We start from the raw sequence: 19,916 nt of genomic DNA, 5'->3' as shown, positions 1-19,916 counted from the left end.
TTGCCCCGCCCCTTGAACCGCTAATAGAGTCTCCTTCCTTTCCTGTTGGCTCATGGGTCCCTGGAAGAACAAAAAATAATTGTGCAAGTGGGGCTAAAAGAGCTATGTTCTAATCCGCTTTGCCTTACGCCCTAAATCAGACATATGTTGTACTTTGAATTAAATGAGATTTAATATGTTTTTCGACAACGCCAGAAACGTCCTTTGAGATTTATCAGCTTATAAAGCATGACTACAATTCAGACGTCTCATCTCCCCTAGCATAGCTGCTACTTACCAAATAGCCACCATTATGGTGGTTCTTTCCTCCTGAAGGAAGGTTTCGAAGTTTGCTGAACTTACAGCCACTTTTCCTCATCTTTTCTATGTGTCTGGTTCAATGGCTTCAATGTGATGATGGACGTATTTTCACACAAAACCTAAAATAACATTCGCCCCCATTCAAAAATTAGCGCGCTCTTGGCATCAAAATGTGTCTCTAAAAATTGACGGACAGAAATCAAACAGGATTGTAAAATAGTGTTATAAGCCCCACTGACTTGCATTCATTTTTTCGTTCTTCCTGGAACAAAATGAGAAGGGCGTGGCTTAGGCCCCCCACGCCTCTGCCTAACGGAAGTGAATGACTGATTCTTTTGTCCAAAATAAACACTGGACATCTTCTTCTGGTCAGAATCTACTGGTAAAAAAAAATACAGTTTATTTATTTAATTTTTAAACATTTTGTTTAGGTTTCAGTCCCCATTGAAGCTTTTATAGGTGACCACAAAGTCCCTTGGTATTAATTTGTAACAAATTACCTTAAAAAGAGTTTTCTTAGCATAGTTTGGGGAAAATGTGATCACAAAAGAATTTCACAATTTTAAGGCTATATGCAATTTCTCTTTTTTTCCTAATGGATTTCCAGCCAGTGACACACTACAATATAGATTTGTAAAACTATATGAGACATTAGAGATTCAAGTACTTTATGTCCTATTTATTTCTTATGTGCCACAGGCCCCTCGTCTTGAGATATGACCGGCTCAACACAAGAAACCTTTAATAAAATAAAAAAGTAAAAAGGGGAAAATTGAGATTTACAGCAGGTCATTTTGACTGTAGACTTGATATAAGGTGTTCATAACAAGTTTTGCATTTTGTTCCTGGTCCCTTCACACACAATTTAATCATTTTTTATGTGATCTATGTATGCAGCACTCATCTGCTGTCTGTCACCCAGGCCCTCCAATGTGTCTCTCTTAAACAGATTGCTACAATACTTGTAATGATGGCCCTTCCCAGCTGTGCTGTAGGAGAGGGGTAGGGAGCAGCAGACTCTAGTATTACCATAATACCCGCTCCCTCCCTCTGCTGTCCCAAGGGTCCTTGTGTGGCTGCATGGGGACGTGGGGTAACTCTACTAACTGCTGTGGAGGGGACTCAACTGGCTGCTGGTCCTGGAGGCTTTGTGTGTGTGTGTGTGTGAGTGTGTGTGTGTGTGTGTGTGTGTGTGTGTGTGTGTGTGTGTGTGTGTGTGTGTGTGTGTGTGTGTGTGTGTGTGTGTGTGTGAATGTGACAGGGCTGAACCTGCCTGTGGGCGATGTAATAAAAGCACCACACTCTGCTGGTAGTGATGGTGGCATGGCTGCTGTAGCTGCAGAGGAAGGGATAAATATAAAGCAGGCCTGCATCAAGGAGACGGCCCTCAAGCCACAGCTTGACTTACATCCTAATAATTAGGCTCTTTTCCAATAAAACAGGGATTTGTGGCTATGCATCTCTTTTACTTGTGTTTGCTACTGCAGAGGGAAAAATGTAAGATCTGCTGCAGTGAGGCAAGCACCTATAAGAATTAAATTGGACCCATTTTGTAATGAGATCAGCAGCCTTTGCCAAAATCTTCTTTTTTCAAGTCCAAACTTCAGAAAAATACCTGCAAAAAATACCTCTGTAAATGTTACATTTTTCCCATTAAACATGTATTGTAAAGTAAACAATTCCATCTGATTTCCAGTTTATGCCGGAAGCACATTCTTTCTGCTATTCTCTTTAAATGGCACACAAACACATGGGGTTGCACACACTTATTGACTTTAACAGCGGCTATGATCAATAGTTGAGCCATGCAGGTTATTGTTGCTTGTTATTTTAAAACAATGTGTCCCACATATCTAAAGCTTGACACAACAATGACCCAAAATTTAGAATCTTTTAAAATGAAACATTTTATTGGCTAATGTCGATATTACTATCTTATTATTACCTATGATTAGTAATGCTCGATATTGGCTTCTTTACCGATATACCACTATCCGATATATCAACATACCAATATTCGAAATACCGATGTAAACCAATACTGATACAGGCTGTGTCCCCCCTCTTGAAAAAAGAAAAACTAAAACATTTTTGATTACTATTATCACATATCTCCTATCATGAATAATTCAAGTTTAAACATTTTTGTGATGATATGATAATGATAACTGATAAAAATGATAACTGCTTAAATTTAAGTTAGTAATAATAAAATTGCCATATTTTATTTCTTCTCCAACAGCAGCTGAATCTCATTTTCTCTAAGCGTGATACACATTGCAGTTATGGCGATAAAACATTTATGAAATCTTCAGATAAGAAAAACAAGCCTTGGGTGAAAATTCTTGTTTTTGTTTTAGTCATTTGTTAGCTTGCTAGCTACACATCGGTACGTGCTGTGAGGACAACGCACGTTCACTACACAGGGTAAATTTGTACTTCACAAGTTGTCCCAAATAAACTAAAATTTTACCTCAGATCTGTCATGTTTTGACATTTTGAGAGAGAGAAATAGCTGAAGAGTTGAGTGTATAATACATGTGTGATATGTAAAAGTTGGATCATCATAATGATGTTTTCCAATATTATATTTTAATGCCAGTATTAATGGTAGACTGATAATATTGGGCATCCCAACCTATAATATAATGTTTTATAAACAAGCAATGACACAATGATAAAAATAAATAAAAAAAGGGGAAACGTGGGTTAAGTGTCTTGCCCAAGGACACAACGACAGCGACAGACTGAGCGGGGCTCAAACCTGCAACCTTCCGATTACGGGGCGAGCACTGAACTCCTGTGCCACCGTCGCCCCTAGAGCAGGGGTGCCCAATCCTGGTCCTGGAGGGCCGATATCCAGCAGGTTTTAGTTTTAACCCTTCTTCCACACACCAGAATTCAATCAGCAGGTGATTAACAGGCTTCTGTAGAGCCTGATGAACTGCTGCACAGGTGATTCAACCTCTGAATCAAGTGTGTTAGAGCAGAGAAATCACAAAACCTGCTGGTTACTGGCCCTCCAGGACTAGGATTGGGCACCCCTGGTTTAGAGTATAACAACATGATTTTCCAATATTTATGTTTTCATAAACTCATTTTCCCACACAATGCATTTTTGGGATTTTATTATCTGTAAGCCATAAGCTATAAAATTAGAGAAATAAATGCTTGAAATATTCACCGTATGTCTGATGAATCCATATAATATATGGTTTTCACTTTATGATAAACATTTGAACTTATTCACATTATTCAGCATTTTTTAAGATGTTCCTGTACATCTTCCAGCAGAAAGCAGAAACACAGAATTTGACACAGTAGATTCTTAGGAAAAGTCCTGATCTAGGAATAAGTAAAAGAAAAATATGATACATTTATAAATGATAGGGTCAAATGTCCTTTACACATAAGACTTTTTGTTGTTTTATTATGCAGTTAAACCCAGTCTTTATTTTCATTTCTGTTTTCATCTGTCTTAATAGGTATTTTTTTTTTACTTTTCATGCAAATCTAAGCTACTGGATGAGCAGCGGCTCTACTCTGAGCCTACTCTGGCTTGTTTTCTTAAAGGTGAGTTACTTGTTTATTCAATACATTTGCAGTGGTCTCTAGTAGAAATTAGTGCCTTGTAAGTCCTACTCAGGGGGAAAGAAAATTAGAAGCACCTGTTTCAGGAAGTAAAAGTCAGCGGGATGAGAAAGTAGCTTCAGGCCCAATCTCAATACTCGCACTTGCACACTTGCACCCTTCACTTGTGCTTTCCCGGCCGGGGGTGCGAGTGCGTAGGGTGTCCCGATTCTCAAGTGCAGAAGTTGACCATGCCCCCATTGCACCCTTGATCTGCACTTCACCCAAGTTTGCAGAGATGCGGACCTCGGGCAAGGGTATTACCCACAAGTCATTGCTGCAGGAAGAAAGGCTCAAGTTCCTATTCTGAAAATATGTATTTTCTAATGAAATTAGTTAATTTTATGACAATTAGTTGATGCTCTGAATGTTTTAGACAAAGCAGCAATGAAGTTACATTTATTTCAAATAATTCCTTTGTTGTTTGTTTGAAAGTTTTTAATAAAGGTTTTTGAAAAAAGTTTCACAGCGACCAGCATCCTGGCATGCGTTGCAATCGATGATGCAATGCTCCCTGTCTCATTTCGGCAATTATATGCACACTTGTGTACTACGCACTTGAACCCTACAGCACACTTTCTCCAAGTGCACTTTGCTGAAGTTGGGCAGGGCGCAGTGCGAGTATTACGATTCGGCCTCAGAGTTTAGGATTTGGACTTCCTGATATTTGCACATCTTGCCTGTGATTGGCTTACAGCAGCGCGACTCTACCAATGTCTGTTTGCGCTGCAACGTTGATGTTTTATCCACAAATAACACACGCCTGAATGAGTTCTGCTGTGTGGGGAATTTGCGCTTAGTTTCTAGTAGTCAAGATGTTTGCTGCTGTTTCCTGGACGCTAAACTAACAACAGCCTTCCCCATCACGAGTCAAGATGGGTGAGTCCATAAATGTTATGGGGCAGTGTGACGTAGATCTGTCAGGCCTTTCTAATCATAGAGTTTCACCGTCTATTTTGTATAAGAGGTTAATGCAGGGAATAAGTGTAGAAGAATATTTTCATTTTCAGCCTGCATGAAAAATTCAAAGTGACCGATTATAATCAGAAATGATAATTTAAAAAAATATTTTTTTTTCATTGAACCGCACCACTTTTAAATGGCTTATTGTGGAAGGTACTAAAACAGTCAAGATCAAAACTGCTGAAATAATTTTTATGAGAAAGGGTTTTTGTTCAAAGAACTTCATAAACATGTTTTGTACCAACCATAGAGCTATTATTACTAAAATAAAATCATAATATGTCCCCTTTAATGCTGGTTTTAAACCGATACTGGTCTTGTCCTAACTTTACTAACCCAACTGTTAGATAGTTTTGTGTAAGCACTGATCAGGTGTCACAAACATTAAGCTTCAAAGGAAGAAATAGCGTTAGACATTGACTAAGGTGGAGGGTAAATGTGGATGTGTGTGTGTGTGCGTGCGTGCGTGTGTGTGTGTGTGTGTGTGTGTGTGTGTGTGTGTGTGTGTGAGAGAGAGAGAGAGAGAGAGAGAGAGAGAGAGAGAGAGAGAGAGAGAGAGAGAGAGAGAGAGAGAGAGAGAGAGAGAGAGAGAGAGAGATGGGTGGTCTTGGCAGGGGGTATCAAGCTAATTAAAGCAAGCATTTGTCAGAGATTAGGCCTTAAACAGAAAAGGTCATCTGAGCACAAGTGCGCACTGTTTCGCTGCTGTGCTCTAAGGGCAATCTAAACCTTTCCAAGCTAAATGGTAAAGATGCTATTTGAAGTTGGGGGAGGGGATTGAGATCCCAACCAGTGACAAGACTGACACTTGGGTCATTGGTTCTTCACTGTCCATTACACATGCTGGTCAAATCTGGCAATCGGTGTCATTTAGGGATGAAAAATAAGTGCTGGAACAAGATCAATAGACAAAGCCGTCTGTACCAGCAGTGATTAATTGACTGTCTCCAATTAATGACTGGCCACTCGCAAAACAATACAATCTCAGTGGTCCAAAAGGCATTTCCTACACTTCAGCCTGATATTGTTTATTTTAGAACTAGTTTCCTCTGAAAAAATTAATCATTTTCTACTGCAGCACACAGAAAGGTATTTCTGAAAGGATCTGGTGTTTCTGACCCTGTTTGAATTAATTTGCAATATTCAGATGAAGGTTTCCCCGAATTAATGCACACAAAAATATGTTTTTAACTCTCAGTGACGGTTTCTAAAAATACTTGAATATCTACTTTATTGTTTTTTTCTGCTGATTCTTTTTCATAATACAGAGTTAGTGACACAGACTAATGCCATGTAAATGGATGCATTTAGGTCTGTCATTTATTTAACCTAAACATGTTTGTCACATACATTCATCTGAGCATCATCTGATAAAACCACTTCAGGTATGAAAAATGAGTGAGAACAAGTGGTGGCTTGGTGCATTCAATAGGCCACTGAAAACAATCAAACAAGTACTGATGATGTTTTTAATCTGGGATCAGTGTACAAGGTTAGTTTGCACTCAGTCAATTCTAATCCAATTACATCCTGAGAAGATGTCCTGGTTTTAGATACGATGAAGCACAGGACATGCAGCTTTAGATATAAGTAATGGCCTTTCGGGTTTGGACTGTGGTAGAAATGAAATCTGAAATATTTTCACTAGGATGTATGCTAATCTTAGACCATGCTGTTTTGTCGGTCATAAATCATATAATGTTTACCTGAAACAAGACTTGCAAAGTAATACCATCCTGAAACTCTTATATTGGAAGAATTGTAATGTCCAAATGCAATCTAAGTAATATAAAAGAGTGGAATGATTATGATTTAACTGAATTTTGTTGCTTTTCAAGAAAACATTAAAGAGGCTAAACTATTCAAGTCAACTTTTCTTCTATAGCACTTTGCAACAGCATAAAAGCTGACCAAAGTGCTTAACAAAACTAAAAAAATACAGTAAAACAACAGTAATGCACTACAATGTTATAATAAAAGGCTCGAAATTATTAAATAAAAGCATAACATAAACATCAATTAAACTAAATACAGTCTCACTGAATTAAAAGCGACAGAAAACAGTTGAGATTTTACACACGATTTAAAACCTGACAATGAGGAAGCCGTTCTTATCTGGATTAGAAAGGCATTCCACTTTATACTTTATACGAACCCTGAAATCAACAGGCAGCCAGTGCAGCAAAGCCAAAATTATGGAGATGTGATCCCTCTTCCTCAAACCCATCAACAGGTGTGCTGCTGTATTCTGCACCATTTAAAGCCGGGAGAGGTGAGACTGAGGAACACCAAGGTACAGTGAGTTACAATAGTCAAGGTGTGACGCAATGAACGTGTGAACCATGGTCTCAAAATCATGTTTTGAGAGAACATGCTTAAACTTGGCAAAAGCTAGTTTTCTTCACAGCATTGGTTTGCTTGTCCAGAACTAAGTCACTGTTGAGCATAACTCCCAGATTGTTTGTTAAAGGTTTGAAGAATAGGAGCCAGTGGACCAAGGTCTGTTGAACACAGCTCACTGGGCACACAGGACTAAAAAGCATAACCGTAGTCTTATCATTATTAAAGTGAAGAAAATTGTCCAACATCCAAATTTTAACTTCATCAATTCCGTTTAGAAGAGGATATAAGGAACGAGGTATAGCTGGGTTTAATGGGAATGTAAACCTGAGTGTCATCTGCATGCAAATGGAAAGATCACCAATATTTCCTAAAAACAGAACCCAGAGGCAGCAAATAAAAGGAAAACAAAGATCCAAGAACCGATCCCCGAGGAACCCTGCATAAGAAAGGGGAATGAGATTATGCTAGGCCTCCTAAAGGGACACTAAATGGCCTCTCAGCCAGATCTACACTTCAAGCCCCCAAAAAATGTTGCAATTGCGAAATCAGGAGACTGTGGTCCACAGTGTCAAATGCAGCAGACAAATCCAACAGTAAAAGTATTACAAAAGCTCCAGAGTCAGTAGCCAAAAGGGTATTAAGACCCTGAGTAGTGCAGACTCTGTGATATGCATTTTTTAAAGCCTGCCTTTCATTTGTTTTATGGTCTTTTATAATTGCATGACTTTATGATTTGAATCTATTTCTGTTTTAAGGTCATTATGATTTAATAACTTTATGTTTATTTTGTTTTTATCTATGTGAAGCACTTTGTGAGTATATGTCAGTGATGAGTTCTACATAAATAAAATTTACTTACTTACTGCTTAAAATCTCAGTCAATTGCAAACACACTACTTTCCCCAGAACCTTGTAAAAGAATGGAAAAACTAAAGAAAATCCATTTTCTTGTTGTAACTATAGATATGCCCCAATGCCATCTTGTTTTTTCAATGATAAACTCAGTAAGTCTGGTTGAATTTTTGCTAAAAGATTGTTTTGTAGATATTTTCAAAAGGCAGCTCCATAAAGAACATGTTATGTTATGCAAACAACATATTTGCCTTCACTTATTTGTTTAAATAAACTTTTGACAAAGGACTCGCAATGTGATGTGTTATGATAAGCAAACTATACTGTTAATTTTAGCATGACTGTACGTGATTATTTCATGGTAATTTTAGCAGTTTTAGAAAAACCCACAATCTGACATTTTTACAATGGTAGTTTTGAAAAAGGATATAAAAATAGCATAAAATGCAAAAATAAACTCAAAACAAACAAGCAAACAAAAAAAACTTTTTTATGCATTTCAGGAGTTAGGGTAGCATGTGAGGTCAAATATGCAGTAGTTTGGCTTTAGATAAAAAGACATCCTACCAACATCTTTATCAAAGGAAATTGTTAATGCTACAAGTAGAGTAAAACAAACAAACTCATAATTTGAAGAAAAAACATCTCCAGTATAATGAGGCCATGAATTTACATAATTATCAGTACACTTTAAATTATAGGAAGACCAATGTAACTTGCTAAAGAAATGACCGAAATGGAAAAAAAATATGTTTTCTAATTCCTTTATAGCCTATATCAGTTATAATAAAATGTCCTTTAGAAAATATGATGTAACTTTGATGTTGTAATGCAAGCTCGTAATCTAACAAGGTGTTTACTTTTTCTTCCTTATTTAAATCTACATACCTGTCGCATACAGATATCAACTTTATTGGAAATCAGTATTTGTAAAATTAGTAAATGGAAGGAAAAACATGGTAAATTCCCAATAAAAGAAATGTGGGAAATTCAGTTTCCTTGTCAATTTCCAAATATTTTTATGCGGGTGTGAGGTGGATATATATATATATATATATATATATATATATATATATATATATATATATATATATATATATATATATATTTTGCAAGTCCGTATTTTGTTTACAATTTGCCTAATTGTCATTTTTGTCACGCAAACGATAAAATACGAGCCATTTGTTGTTTGGGTATCTGGAGACTTTTGTCCTTTTGAGCTTTCCGTACTCACGTGACTCAGCGCGCGGAACAGCGGTTTATCTCTGGTTTTTATTTGTTTGTAGGCAATGGTCTCCCCCTTTCCGTGTTTTCACAAGAACAATGGCTGTTAACTTTCAGAATTCCACTCTTTCGCTAACTCTACCGATTTCTTGTCAGATATGCCTCGGAAAGGTAAAAATTATGTTGTTTTAATTTTACCGCAAATCTTTGTGTTTTTACCGGATAAACAGCTGAGCGCTGCTAGCTAGCTAACCGGTTTAATTGGTCAACTGTTATGGATTCGATGAGTCAAGTTGTGCTTGACTGTGCTGGGGTTGGTAAACGGGTTATTCACTCGTGGTTTGCCTCTGCAGGTGAGACAGCCGGTCATTTGTGGCAACCACCACGTGTTCTGCTCATCCTGCATGGAGATGTGGTTAAAGAATGCCAGCCAGTGTCCCACCTGCAGGGTACCCATCTCAGCAGAGAGCCCGTGCAGAGAGATCATCGGTGAGTTCCTGGCTGCACTCATCAGAATAATAGAATTATGGAGGCAAACGTAATAAAACATGATGTTTGTTGTGTTATGAAGGCTAATTCAAATCATACTGATGTCGGTTCTTTGTGGTTTCGGTTATCAGGCTCTCCTGTCGCAGCTTTGACAGAACCAGACAAAAACGAGCCAGTTGTCGAGTTAGTTAATACTGCCATTTTCTCCTCCGATACATATCCAGCAATAGTTGTGAATCACTTTAGTTTATCATTGAAACTAACAAGTTTTACTTAATGTGTGTGTTCTCTTTATGTATGATGGTAATTTTAGTTATTTGTTACTTTATTATTTAAAAAACATAGGAACTTTTTAGATCAATATTTCACACATGTGCCATTGTTGTGTTGAATGTATTCACCTGTGTTTTAGCATGTTTGAATGGCAGTAAATTAAAGCACAATTGGCTCTGAAAAATGTAAACAGAACAACTTTTGTCTGATTGCTTCAGCATCAGGGAGTTAAATAAATCATTTTAGTGTGACTTGATCACGCAGTGTCATAGAAAACATAGACCAATAATTTTGTTTAGTAGTCAATACTAGACATTAAAGTCTTCAGTGTGCAAAATTCTGAATATTCCTGTGTGGTGTTCAGTGTTGGGAGTAACGCCGTTTAAATATAACGACGTTGTTTTTTAGGTAACGGAATAATCTAATTACTTTTCCCGCTGTTGCAACGCCGTTACCGTTACTGGGGACGGAAGGTTGTGCGTTACTATGTGCTTGTCGAACGTTGAGCAACAGTGTGAGGCTTTCTGACCGCCACACTTCAGCTGCAGCCAGGGAGAGAGAGGTGTCGGTAACGCACTTACAAACACGATGATGATTGGCCGGGTGGGCGGAGACCCTCAGTGTTCTCACTGTCTCTGTCACTGCATGCACAACTGAGCAGTGATGGGAATAACGCTGTTTAAAATAACCACGTTAATTAAACAATATTTCTTTCTGTAACAAGCAAACTAATTAATTACCGTCTTCTTTTAACAAAACGATTGTTTCTGTTACTGATAAAGACAAGCGTGCGTTAAGCAGCGCGGTGTGTTGAAGCTGTCATCAGCTGATCAGGAGCTAAAGAGGTAGACATTTTCATCCAAGCGCATCACGGCCAGTGAAGAACGAGGAAGACGTGATGAATATCTACGGCTGCAGACCTGCAGATTCGTCTGCAGCCGTGCTCTTCTTAGCGTGACAGCGGGACGTCTCGAAGGTCCGCTCACCTGTTCACCGCTCAGACGTCCTGATCTTCTACCTTTCTAGATCATCCAGCTGTAGCCTGTTTCTGATCATGTCTTTAGTCCCGCTGTAGCACTGATGCATCAGTCTCAGACGTCATGGAGCTCAGGTGTTATTAGAACTACCTGTGTGTGTTTACCACCCAGCTTCAGCTCTTCTGTGGTTGGGTCTGACCCAAGTTAGTAAATGTAAGTCCTCCATCAGGCTTGTGCCTCTTCTAGTGTCATTTTAAAGGATTTTATTTATTTATTTAACCATTACTAGATTAGCAGCAACAGAAATGCTACTAAAACACACAATTATGTGAAGCTGGAAAAATGATAATACTGTGCAAAATTGCATTCATTTCTGTAATTTAACTAGACTGAGAGACCATTTAAAGGCTTAGGAACCTTTACAGGTGTTTCTATTTGCAATTTTAAATTTTAGCTGATTGGCGTCTTGTTGAATATCACACAGTGACCTTTTAATAGTCTAGATAAGTGTAATGCTCCTGTTAGTAGTTCCTCCTGTTAAGTGCTTATTTATTTTAATTATTCAGGTTTATAAAAAAACATTTAAACATACATTTTATTATGTTCCAGTCATTAGTCATTTATATTTCACTATTGTAGTAATTCTTGCATGCTTTAATGAAAAAAAGTAACTAAGTAGTTATTTTTCTTTGTAATTAGTTACTTTTATAATCTTGTAACTCAGTTAGTAACTGAGTTACTTTTTTGACAAAGTAATCAGTAACTATAACTAATTACTTTTTTAAAGTAACGTTCCCAACACTGGTGGTGTTTCAGCAAGCTGCAGACTTTGACCATTTTTATACTTTTCTTTTTCAGACATTCTGTAATGGATGTCCAGCTGTGATGTGGATTGTTTCTCTGTTACATGACTAGATTTTAGCCAAGCTGTAATCAAGTAGTTGGCCTTGCATTGAATGCTTTGGTTCATCTAGAGCAGGGATTCCCAAAGTGTGGTGCGCACACCCCTGGGGATGCGCGAGCTGCCGCTAGGGGGTGCACGAGGTGAAAAGTGTAATGGCTGCGGAGCTCAGAGAAGTCTGTCAGATGTCACCATTAGCGTAGCCAGAAACTCATTTGTGGGTGGTCCTAAGAAAAAGTAAGTGGGCCCAATAAATGTAATTGAAAACAAGTATATTTTGTGCGTGCGCGTGTGTGTGTGTGTCCTCCGCATGTGCCCTAGCTTCATAATAACAATGCGCCGAGCTTCAGCACTCTGGCCTGCGCACGCCGATATGTTCCGTATTTGATTTTTTAACGGTGTTGGAGGAATCTGAAGGTGGTGAGTCATTCTGGCAGATTGTAATTAACACGCTGTCTCATGCAGGTGTTCTGACATTGTAAACCTCACACACACAACATTGTGGATGTAACTAGGGCTGCTGAATTAATCGAATTTTAATCACGATTACGATCTGAGTTTTGAACGATTATAAAAACAAAACAAGCCGATTATTTGCTCCTCCCGCTTGCGCTGCCCTGAGTTGCAAATGAAGCGCTCCTCCCACAGTGTTGCCAACTTAGTGACATTGACGCTATTTCTAGCAGCTTTTCAGACCCCCTTCTTGACTTTTTAACTTAAAAGTACCTGGCGAACACCTCAGAAACGTCTCTGGTAACCCTTAGCTACTTTCTGGATAACTGTCGTTAGGGCTGCTCGATTATGGCAAAAATAATAATCACAATTATGGTGACTGAAATTGAGATCACGATTATTTAGGACGATTTTTCAATTTATGTTGATTTTATTTGTTTTTATTCAGTCATAAAATTGCTCAGGGCACAATCTTGACAAAAATAAGAAACAAGATGATCACTAAAATAACTCCTGATTCCCAGTATAAAAAGACCAATATACTTGTAGCTCATAGTCTATGACCCAAGGGCTATAGACCTTGGTTTAACTCATTTAAGTCTAACCAGTACAGACCCAAATACCAATATCTTGAAAATACTGACAGCAAGAATTATACAGTGGCATTTATAACAAATAAATGCAAATAAATTGATGTTCACAAAATGTTGCATAACATTTATTGAGTCGTGTCAAGGTGTTGTAGGAGAGTGCACTAGCACCGTGTCCTCAGAGAGATTAGTTACTGTTTATCAGCGTGAGGAACTTATTTCTACCTTATTTATAAACTGTGTATTTACAGGTCCATCAGTTAATGTAATAATTGTCCCAACCACAGCTGCACCCCCCAACCCGGTCTCGGCAATCGGGGCAAGCTGCACGTGTGTTTAGCACACCGCACGCGCACATTTAGCCGTTTTTAGTGGCTCAGGAGTCCGCAGGTGCGGTGTGTGTGTCTCACTCTGGTTAATCCAACAAGGAGCCGGCTCTGAGAGCTGTTTCTTTAGTGACAGACACATCACTACATCATTCCCTTTCCTAATGTCCTGAAGAACGGTCCGGAGCACAGGCGGAGTGTTTAGCTAACCTGCAGGAAATGTCGACGACAGTTATCCAGAAAGTAGCTAAGGGTTACCAGAAATGTTTCTGAGGTGTTCGCTAGATACTTTTAAGTTAAAAAGCCACGAAGGGGGTCTGAAAAGCTGCTAGAAATAGTGTCAAAGTTGCTAAGTTGGCAACCCTGTGGAGGAGCGCTTCATTTGCAACTCAGGGCAGCGCAAGCGGGAGGAGTAAATAATCGGCTTGTTTTGTTTTTATAATCGTTCAAAACTCGGATCGTAATCGTGATTAAAATTTGATTAATTGAGCAGCCCTAACTGTCGTCGACATTTCCTGCAGGTTAGCTTAACACTCCGCCTGCACGTCCGGACCGTTCTTCAGGACATTAGGAAAGGGAATGATGTAGTGATGTGTCAGTCGCTAAAGACAGCTCTCAGAGCCGGCTCCCTGTTGGAGTAACCAGAGTGAGTGACACACACACCGCACCTGCGGGCTCCTGAGCCACTAAAAACGGCTAAATGTGCGCGTGCGGCGTGCTAAACACACGTGCAGCTTGCCCCGGATTGCTGTGAGACCGGGTTGGGGGTTGGGGGGTGCAGCTGTGGTTGGGACAGTTATTACATTAACTGATGGACTTGTAAATAAATAGTTTATAAATTAGGTAGAAATAAGTTCCTCACACTGATAAATAATAACTAATCTCTCTGAGGACACGGTGCTAGTGCACTCTCCTACAGCACATTGAAACGACTCAATAAATGTTATGCAACATTTTGTGAACATAAATGTATTTGCATTTATTTGTTATGAATGCCACTGTATAATTCTTGCTGTCAGTATTTGCAAGATATTGGTATTTGGGTCTGTACTGGTTAGACTTAAATGAGTTAAACCAAGGTCTATAGCCCTTGGGTCATAGACTATGAGCTATAAGTATATACACACATATATATATATATATATGTGTATATATATATATATATATATATATATATATATGTATGTATATATATATATATATATATGTATGTATATATATATATATATATATATATATATGTATGTATAGCCATGCCCTGATGTGGGGGCTGGGGGGTGCGTTGACATGGTCGGGACATAGAAGGGGGTGCGCGGCTAAATACTTTTGGGAACCACTGATCTAGAGCTCACGGTCAACTTCATTTTCATGGTTAAGAAAAACAAGTTCAAATGATCAACCCCATGCTCCACTTTGTGACCGAACATCTCAGCTTTGGTAAAGGTCATAGCTTTCCAGTGCTTGTGGTTTATTCAGATGCAACTTTGCAAACCTGATTTGTGTTCTGTTGATCTTTCGAAATCAAGCAGGTTTCCTCTTGCCAAATGTTTAAAACAAGTCATATTTCTTTAGTGATTTTCTAGGGTCACAAGCTTCTCTGTTTTAAGATCTATTACTTTTTCAATCGATCGATAATGGTCCAGTGTGTAGTGTAGATATAAATAGCTCTAAGATGACTTACTGAAAATTTAGCCATGTCTGCCATGGGTGTTTCAGGTATCAACTACATTCATAAAGGGTGGGTGAGATCAGAGGAGGGAAAATGCTTCTCTGAAGTCTTGGGAAGCTTTAGGCAGGAACAGAAACTTTATAAGTTGAATGTTTTTAGCACAATTCTTTGATATCTCAGTTAACACCAGACTTGATTTGAAAGGGCAGCAATTTAAAATATAAAAATCCTGCTAATATTGTTCATATCTGGGGTGGAAAGCTGGAAATATTACCAATGTGTTTTTGTTTGTTAATGTTTTACTATTTGTGTACTTCTGCTGCAGGAGGGACAAATGAGAGTGATTACTTGGATAGTCCTTCCATGAGGAATTGTCTCAGGAAAACCAGGGGAGAGCTGCTTTTACGGGAGTATGAGGTTGTCAAGTTTTTTTGCTCTATTTTAGTTCAGAATTCAGCTAAATGTCTTTGTTTTTGCCTTGTTAGCTAAACACAGTATGCATTTTTATTCAACAAGCTGTTATTTTGGTGGTTAGAAGGTAATTTTGCAAACTTCTTGTGACAGGAGGAGATCGACGGGCTTATGAGAGAAAACGAGGAGTTAAAAACAAAAAATCTACATCTGGAAGAGCAGCTGAAGACTGCGTTGCATCCCTGCAGCGTGAATTCAGCCCAACCAGATGACAAAAAGGTTTCTCCATTTGTTATGGAGGAATGGAAGAGCAAACTGCAAACGGCTACAGATGTCTGTGATAAAATAAAGCAGGACATGGACAAGCTCAGAGAGGTACACACGCTGGAGTGTGTTCTACAGAGAACGCTCAACATGACCTGTCTTTGGTTTGGATCCACTTGGTCAATCTGAATGGATGATCACCCAAATATTTTGTGTGCAGAAGAAAAAAAACACACATAAAAATAACTTACTATTCCATTCTTTTCTAGGACATTTTTAGTGGTTTTAAAAATCAATTCGTAAAATAATCTAGTTTCTAATGAGTCTGTGTGTTTTATTTTGTAGGCCAACAAGTCCTTACGATCTCAAAATGTTAACCTCATACACGAGAACACGAGGCTCAAGACCGAGGTGGCCAGCAGGTCTCCTCAGAAGTAAGTATTTTTGTGAAATGCCATCAAAGGTTCGCCTCATTTTTTGATCTTGAAGCCTTTTTTTGGGCTTTTTGCCTTGCAGTTTTCTCTTTTCCACACATAATTCTCTATCGTTTCCATTTATCTGCAACAGCTTAATCCTAAGAAGAGCAAGACAGTGATTTGTGCATTGGCAGCATCTTTGGTACTTCAATCATCAGAATAGTTAAAACATTTTTATTTTATAGAATTTTCTATTTAGTTTTGATATTTTTAAGATTAAATATAACGTAAACCGATACGGTTATCTGTCAGTCAAATAATGAGCAACACTCCACTGGATCAGCCTCAAGAAGTAACACTGCTAATAATTAATAAAAATTACACCTGCTTGTAACTTCCTGTCTTAAGATTTTTGCATTTTGGTGAAACTGATGGCTTGTTTTTGATTTCTAGCTCCCATAAGATATTTAAACTAAACGTGTTGTGACTACATGACACGCCATTTGACCTTTGTGTTGTGATTTCAAAATAAAATGCTCTGTCCTCAGGTTTGGTCGATACACAGTGGCAGCGCTGGAATCAAAGATTCAACAGCATGAGCGTGATGTGGAACACCTCAAACGAGCTCTGGAGCGCAGCGACCAGTACATCGATGAGCTGGAAGCTCAAGTCAGGAAATCTGAGAAGAAGCATCTTGAAGTCCAGGATACATTTGCAAGCAGCAACAGTGGGGCAGATGTTCTCAAACACGAGCAGAAATTCAACATGATGATGAGAAGTTTGAGTGACAATGAGAGGATGTCCATCTGCAGCAACCCAGAGGTCGAGTTTCGAACATTTTCTAGAAATCCCAGTTTGGTGTTCCAGCCATCTGTGGAAGACAAGAGTCCAAATGGAGAGCAGAAGAAGGAGGACTTGGAAAGCACCTCCTCTGATTTCCTTCCCACCACTCCATCTTCTGCTTTCCGATCCCTGACCCTGAGAAGTCCAGGCCTCCGCGGGAAGAAAGTTGCATTTAAACCTGTGCCTCATCTGAGAAAGCTTAACTTTGAGGAAAATCCAAGTCCATCACAGACAGCTTCAGCCTTGGGGAACAAATTCAGCAGCGTTGAGAAATCTCCCAAAGGCTTGAGTGACATGGACCCCTCAAAGTCTATCTTCTGGGGCTCCTGGCATCCAGGTCCAAGTGAAGACAACTCAGTGAAGGAATCTACATCTGCTAATGCTATAAGGGAAGACCCTAACAGCTTCCAGACATCTAGTGAGGCCTCCATGGATGCAGCTTACCTGGACAAAATATCAGAGCTGGACTCCATGATGCTCGATGGAGAAAGTTCCAGTAGCAGAGGATCACAGCTCTCCTTGACTTCCTCTCCTCCAGGAGACTTGAATGGCACCCTCACCCCAGAATCTCAAATCTGCCCAGATTCCTCGTCCGGCTCTGGTGGTAAACCTGCAGTCCAAGGTGAGGACGTACAACAGGATCTGGGTAGCAACATGGACGACACTTTGATTTCCAAAGAGGCTCCAAGTGGATCTGAGGATAATTTTTCTGTTGAGGGTGGTCCTTGTAGGTTTGGTTCCACTGAGCACAGAGAGCCCTCTCAAACTGATGAGCTGTCTTTTGATTTGCTGTTTGATCATCTGGATCAGGTCGAGGCTGTCCCCTCTGGCTCCCTCAGTCCAGAGGCCCAACTCCAAGATCAGGATCACGTAACTTCCTCTTCCTCTGGCTGCACTGGTAGTAAGCCTGTAAACACAAGAGACAGACACGCTCTGAACAGCAGCCAGCCAGTAAAGAGGAAGTCTCACAGCCCCTTTAACTCCAGCAGTCCCACCAAACTGTCCAAGCTCATGTGAAGGTTTCATACAACCCCCGTGATCTTAGATTAGATTCTAGCTATATGTTGTTGGGAAATAAACGAATAACAGTGATGTTATAGGGTGTAACCCATTGTCACGTGTCTTCTGTAGTGTTATATGGAACAAGCTAGGAAAACAGTTAAATAGCTTTTAAAATGCACTTGCAACATCTCAGCTCATTCACCGTCGGGCCTCTCGCTCTTTTTTACCTGCCTGCTTGTCTGTAATTTCCTTTTATTTAGCAATTAGGACACTGAAGATTACTGCTGGATTATGACTATCATGTGCTGTATTATAATGAATTAACACATGGAAAATTTTGTTAAGAAATAAAGAAATAAAGCAATGCAACCTCCCTGACGCCCCCTGGAGGCCACTGCTGTGGCCCCCCAGACTCTGGAGCTCCTGAGCCTGAGATCAGTGGACTCAGTGGTCTCCTTTAAAAAGCAGCTGAAGCTCACTAGGTCAGCCTGGCTTTTGCATGACCTTTGCCACTACCCTCTCCTTCTTCCTTTCTCATTCCGCCTTTCCCACGATCCATTGATTTCCCTCTTTCCTATAAATTTTCTGTCTCCCTTTACTTACATTTATTTGTTCTTTTCTCCTTTTAAACATATTTTTAATCATTTTAAAAAATCTTTTTATACTTAAATTTTTTGTTTTTGTAAAGCATCTCATGATTAATTTTGATCTTGAGAGGTACTATATCAATCAATCAATCAATCAATCAAAGCTTTATTTATAAAGCGCCTTCCGCAACCCTGTCAGGAAGCCCAAAGCGCTGAACATTGTACAGTTGTATGTAAATATATTGAATAAATCAACAATAAAAGAAATTCAGATTACAAAACACAAATTACAAAATACATAATGGAAATTACAAGATAGATGAAACATTCTGGTAAAGGACAAAAGTGTGAAACACATTTGGATTGAGTGGATGGATTGAGTGTACCAATGAAAACTGGAATGGATTCAACATAATAGAAGGCCATAATCAAACATGTTCTGGAAACGCCAAGCGGAGGAGGTGTGTTTTTAGGTGATTCTTAAAGACTGGCAGAGAAGGGGACAGCCTAACTGAGGGTGGCAACTGGTTCCAGAGTAACGGTGCTAGGACTGAGAAAGCCCGGTCCCCACGGGTACGACACCTAGACCGAGGGACAGCGAGCAGGCCTTGGTCAGAGGAGCGCAGAGCACGTGATGGGGAATGTTTGTTCAGGAGAGTGGCCAGATAGGGGGGAGCACCACTCTGGAAGAAATGATAAACAAAGACGAGGAAAATCGGAAGCCAGTGCAGAGAGGCCAGAACCGGACTGATGTGGTCCCGTTTCCTGGTCCCAGTCAGGAACCTGGCAGCGCTGTTCTGCACAACCTGTAGGCGATGCAGTGTTGACTGACACAACCCTGCATATAGAGAGTCGCAGTAGTCAAGCCTAGAAATTACAAAGGCATGCAGTACCCGCTCCAGGTGGGCTCTCGACAGCATATGCTTGATTTTTATATAAAAGATGGCATTTACCCCCCCCCCCCCCCACACACACACACACTCACAAAAAACGAAGACTTGAAGAAATGAAGATATTCTTTGGTGAGCCATATCTATTGTCCACATTTTCATGTAGAAAACAATGTTTAACAGTTTCTCAATGTTAACTGTGACAGTTATTAATTGGTTGGTATTAAAATAGAAATGACACTGCTTGTTAATTTGGACCAAAGCATGTCAGGAGCCATGTAATAGACCACACACACATTAAGTTAGTGCATTATTTATTATGCAAATGAAAGGATATTGTGTATATTTCACATACCTCTAATTGCTGCATGAAATTTTAATTGGATAACCATTGTGGTTAAAATTAATGATGTGTTAATTCATTGAGATAAATTTAGGTGAAGACTTCAAAATGATCAGTGATGTATTAAATCAATTTGTGTAGCTCTCATTTGGCAATGATGGACTTTAATG

At 39.3% G+C, this 19,916-nt stretch overlaps 1 protein-coding gene and 1 non-coding gene across 3 annotated transcripts in view; one reads left to right on the top strand and one right to left on the bottom strand.

Moving 5' to 3' along the window:
- LOC107381648 (uncharacterized) overlaps positions 1 to 17,500 on the bottom strand; it is a 59,426-nt gene extending 41,926 nt beyond the window's left edge. The window contains exon 1 of one of the 2 annotated variants that reach the window (XR_011521503.1): positions 17,369 to 17,500. This is a non-coding gene — a transcript (uncharacterized protein). The remainder of the gene's footprint in view (positions 1 to 17,368) is intronic. The other variant, XR_011521504.1, reaches the window with a different exon arrangement.
- obi1 (ORC ubiquitin ligase 1) lies at positions 9,291 to 18,286 on the top strand. Its single transcript, XM_015953420.3, has 6 exons — positions 9,291 to 9,483; positions 9,666 to 9,801; positions 15,316 to 15,407; positions 15,555 to 15,776; positions 16,011 to 16,099; positions 16,630 to 18,286. Exons 1-6 carry the CDS (start codon positions 9,412 to 9,414, stop codon positions 17,939 to 17,941), a joined length of 1,923 nt encoding a protein of 640 aa, XP_015808906.1. The 5' UTR covers positions 9,291 to 9,411; the 3' UTR covers positions 17,942 to 18,286.
- The last annotated feature ends 1,630 nt before the right edge of the window (positions 18,287 to 19,916 follow it).

Source organism: Nothobranchius furzeri, chromosome 9, assembly GCF_043380555.1.
Source record: "Nothobranchius furzeri strain GRZ-AD chromosome 9, NfurGRZ-RIMD1, whole genome shotgun sequence".
Taxonomy (NCBI): Eukaryota; Metazoa; Chordata; class Actinopteri; order Cyprinodontiformes; family Nothobranchiidae; genus Nothobranchius; species Nothobranchius furzeri.
This window is presented reverse-complemented; position numbering and strand designations above follow the sequence as displayed.

Bases quoted from the DNA above. Each gene is read 5' to 3' on its own strand.
- obi1 (XM_015953420.3), top strand. From the start codon at position 9,412: ATGGCTGTTAACTTTCAGAATTCCACTCTTTCGCTAACTCTACCGATT. The intron at 9,484-9,665 runs GTAAAAATTATG...TTGCCTCTGCAG, and splicing joins GTCAGATATGCCTCGGAAAG to GTGAGACAGCCGGTCATTTG. The intron at 16,100-16,629 runs GTAAGTATTTTT...CTCTGTCCTCAG, and splicing joins GCCAGCAGGTCTCCTCAGAA to GTTTGGTCGATACACAGTGG.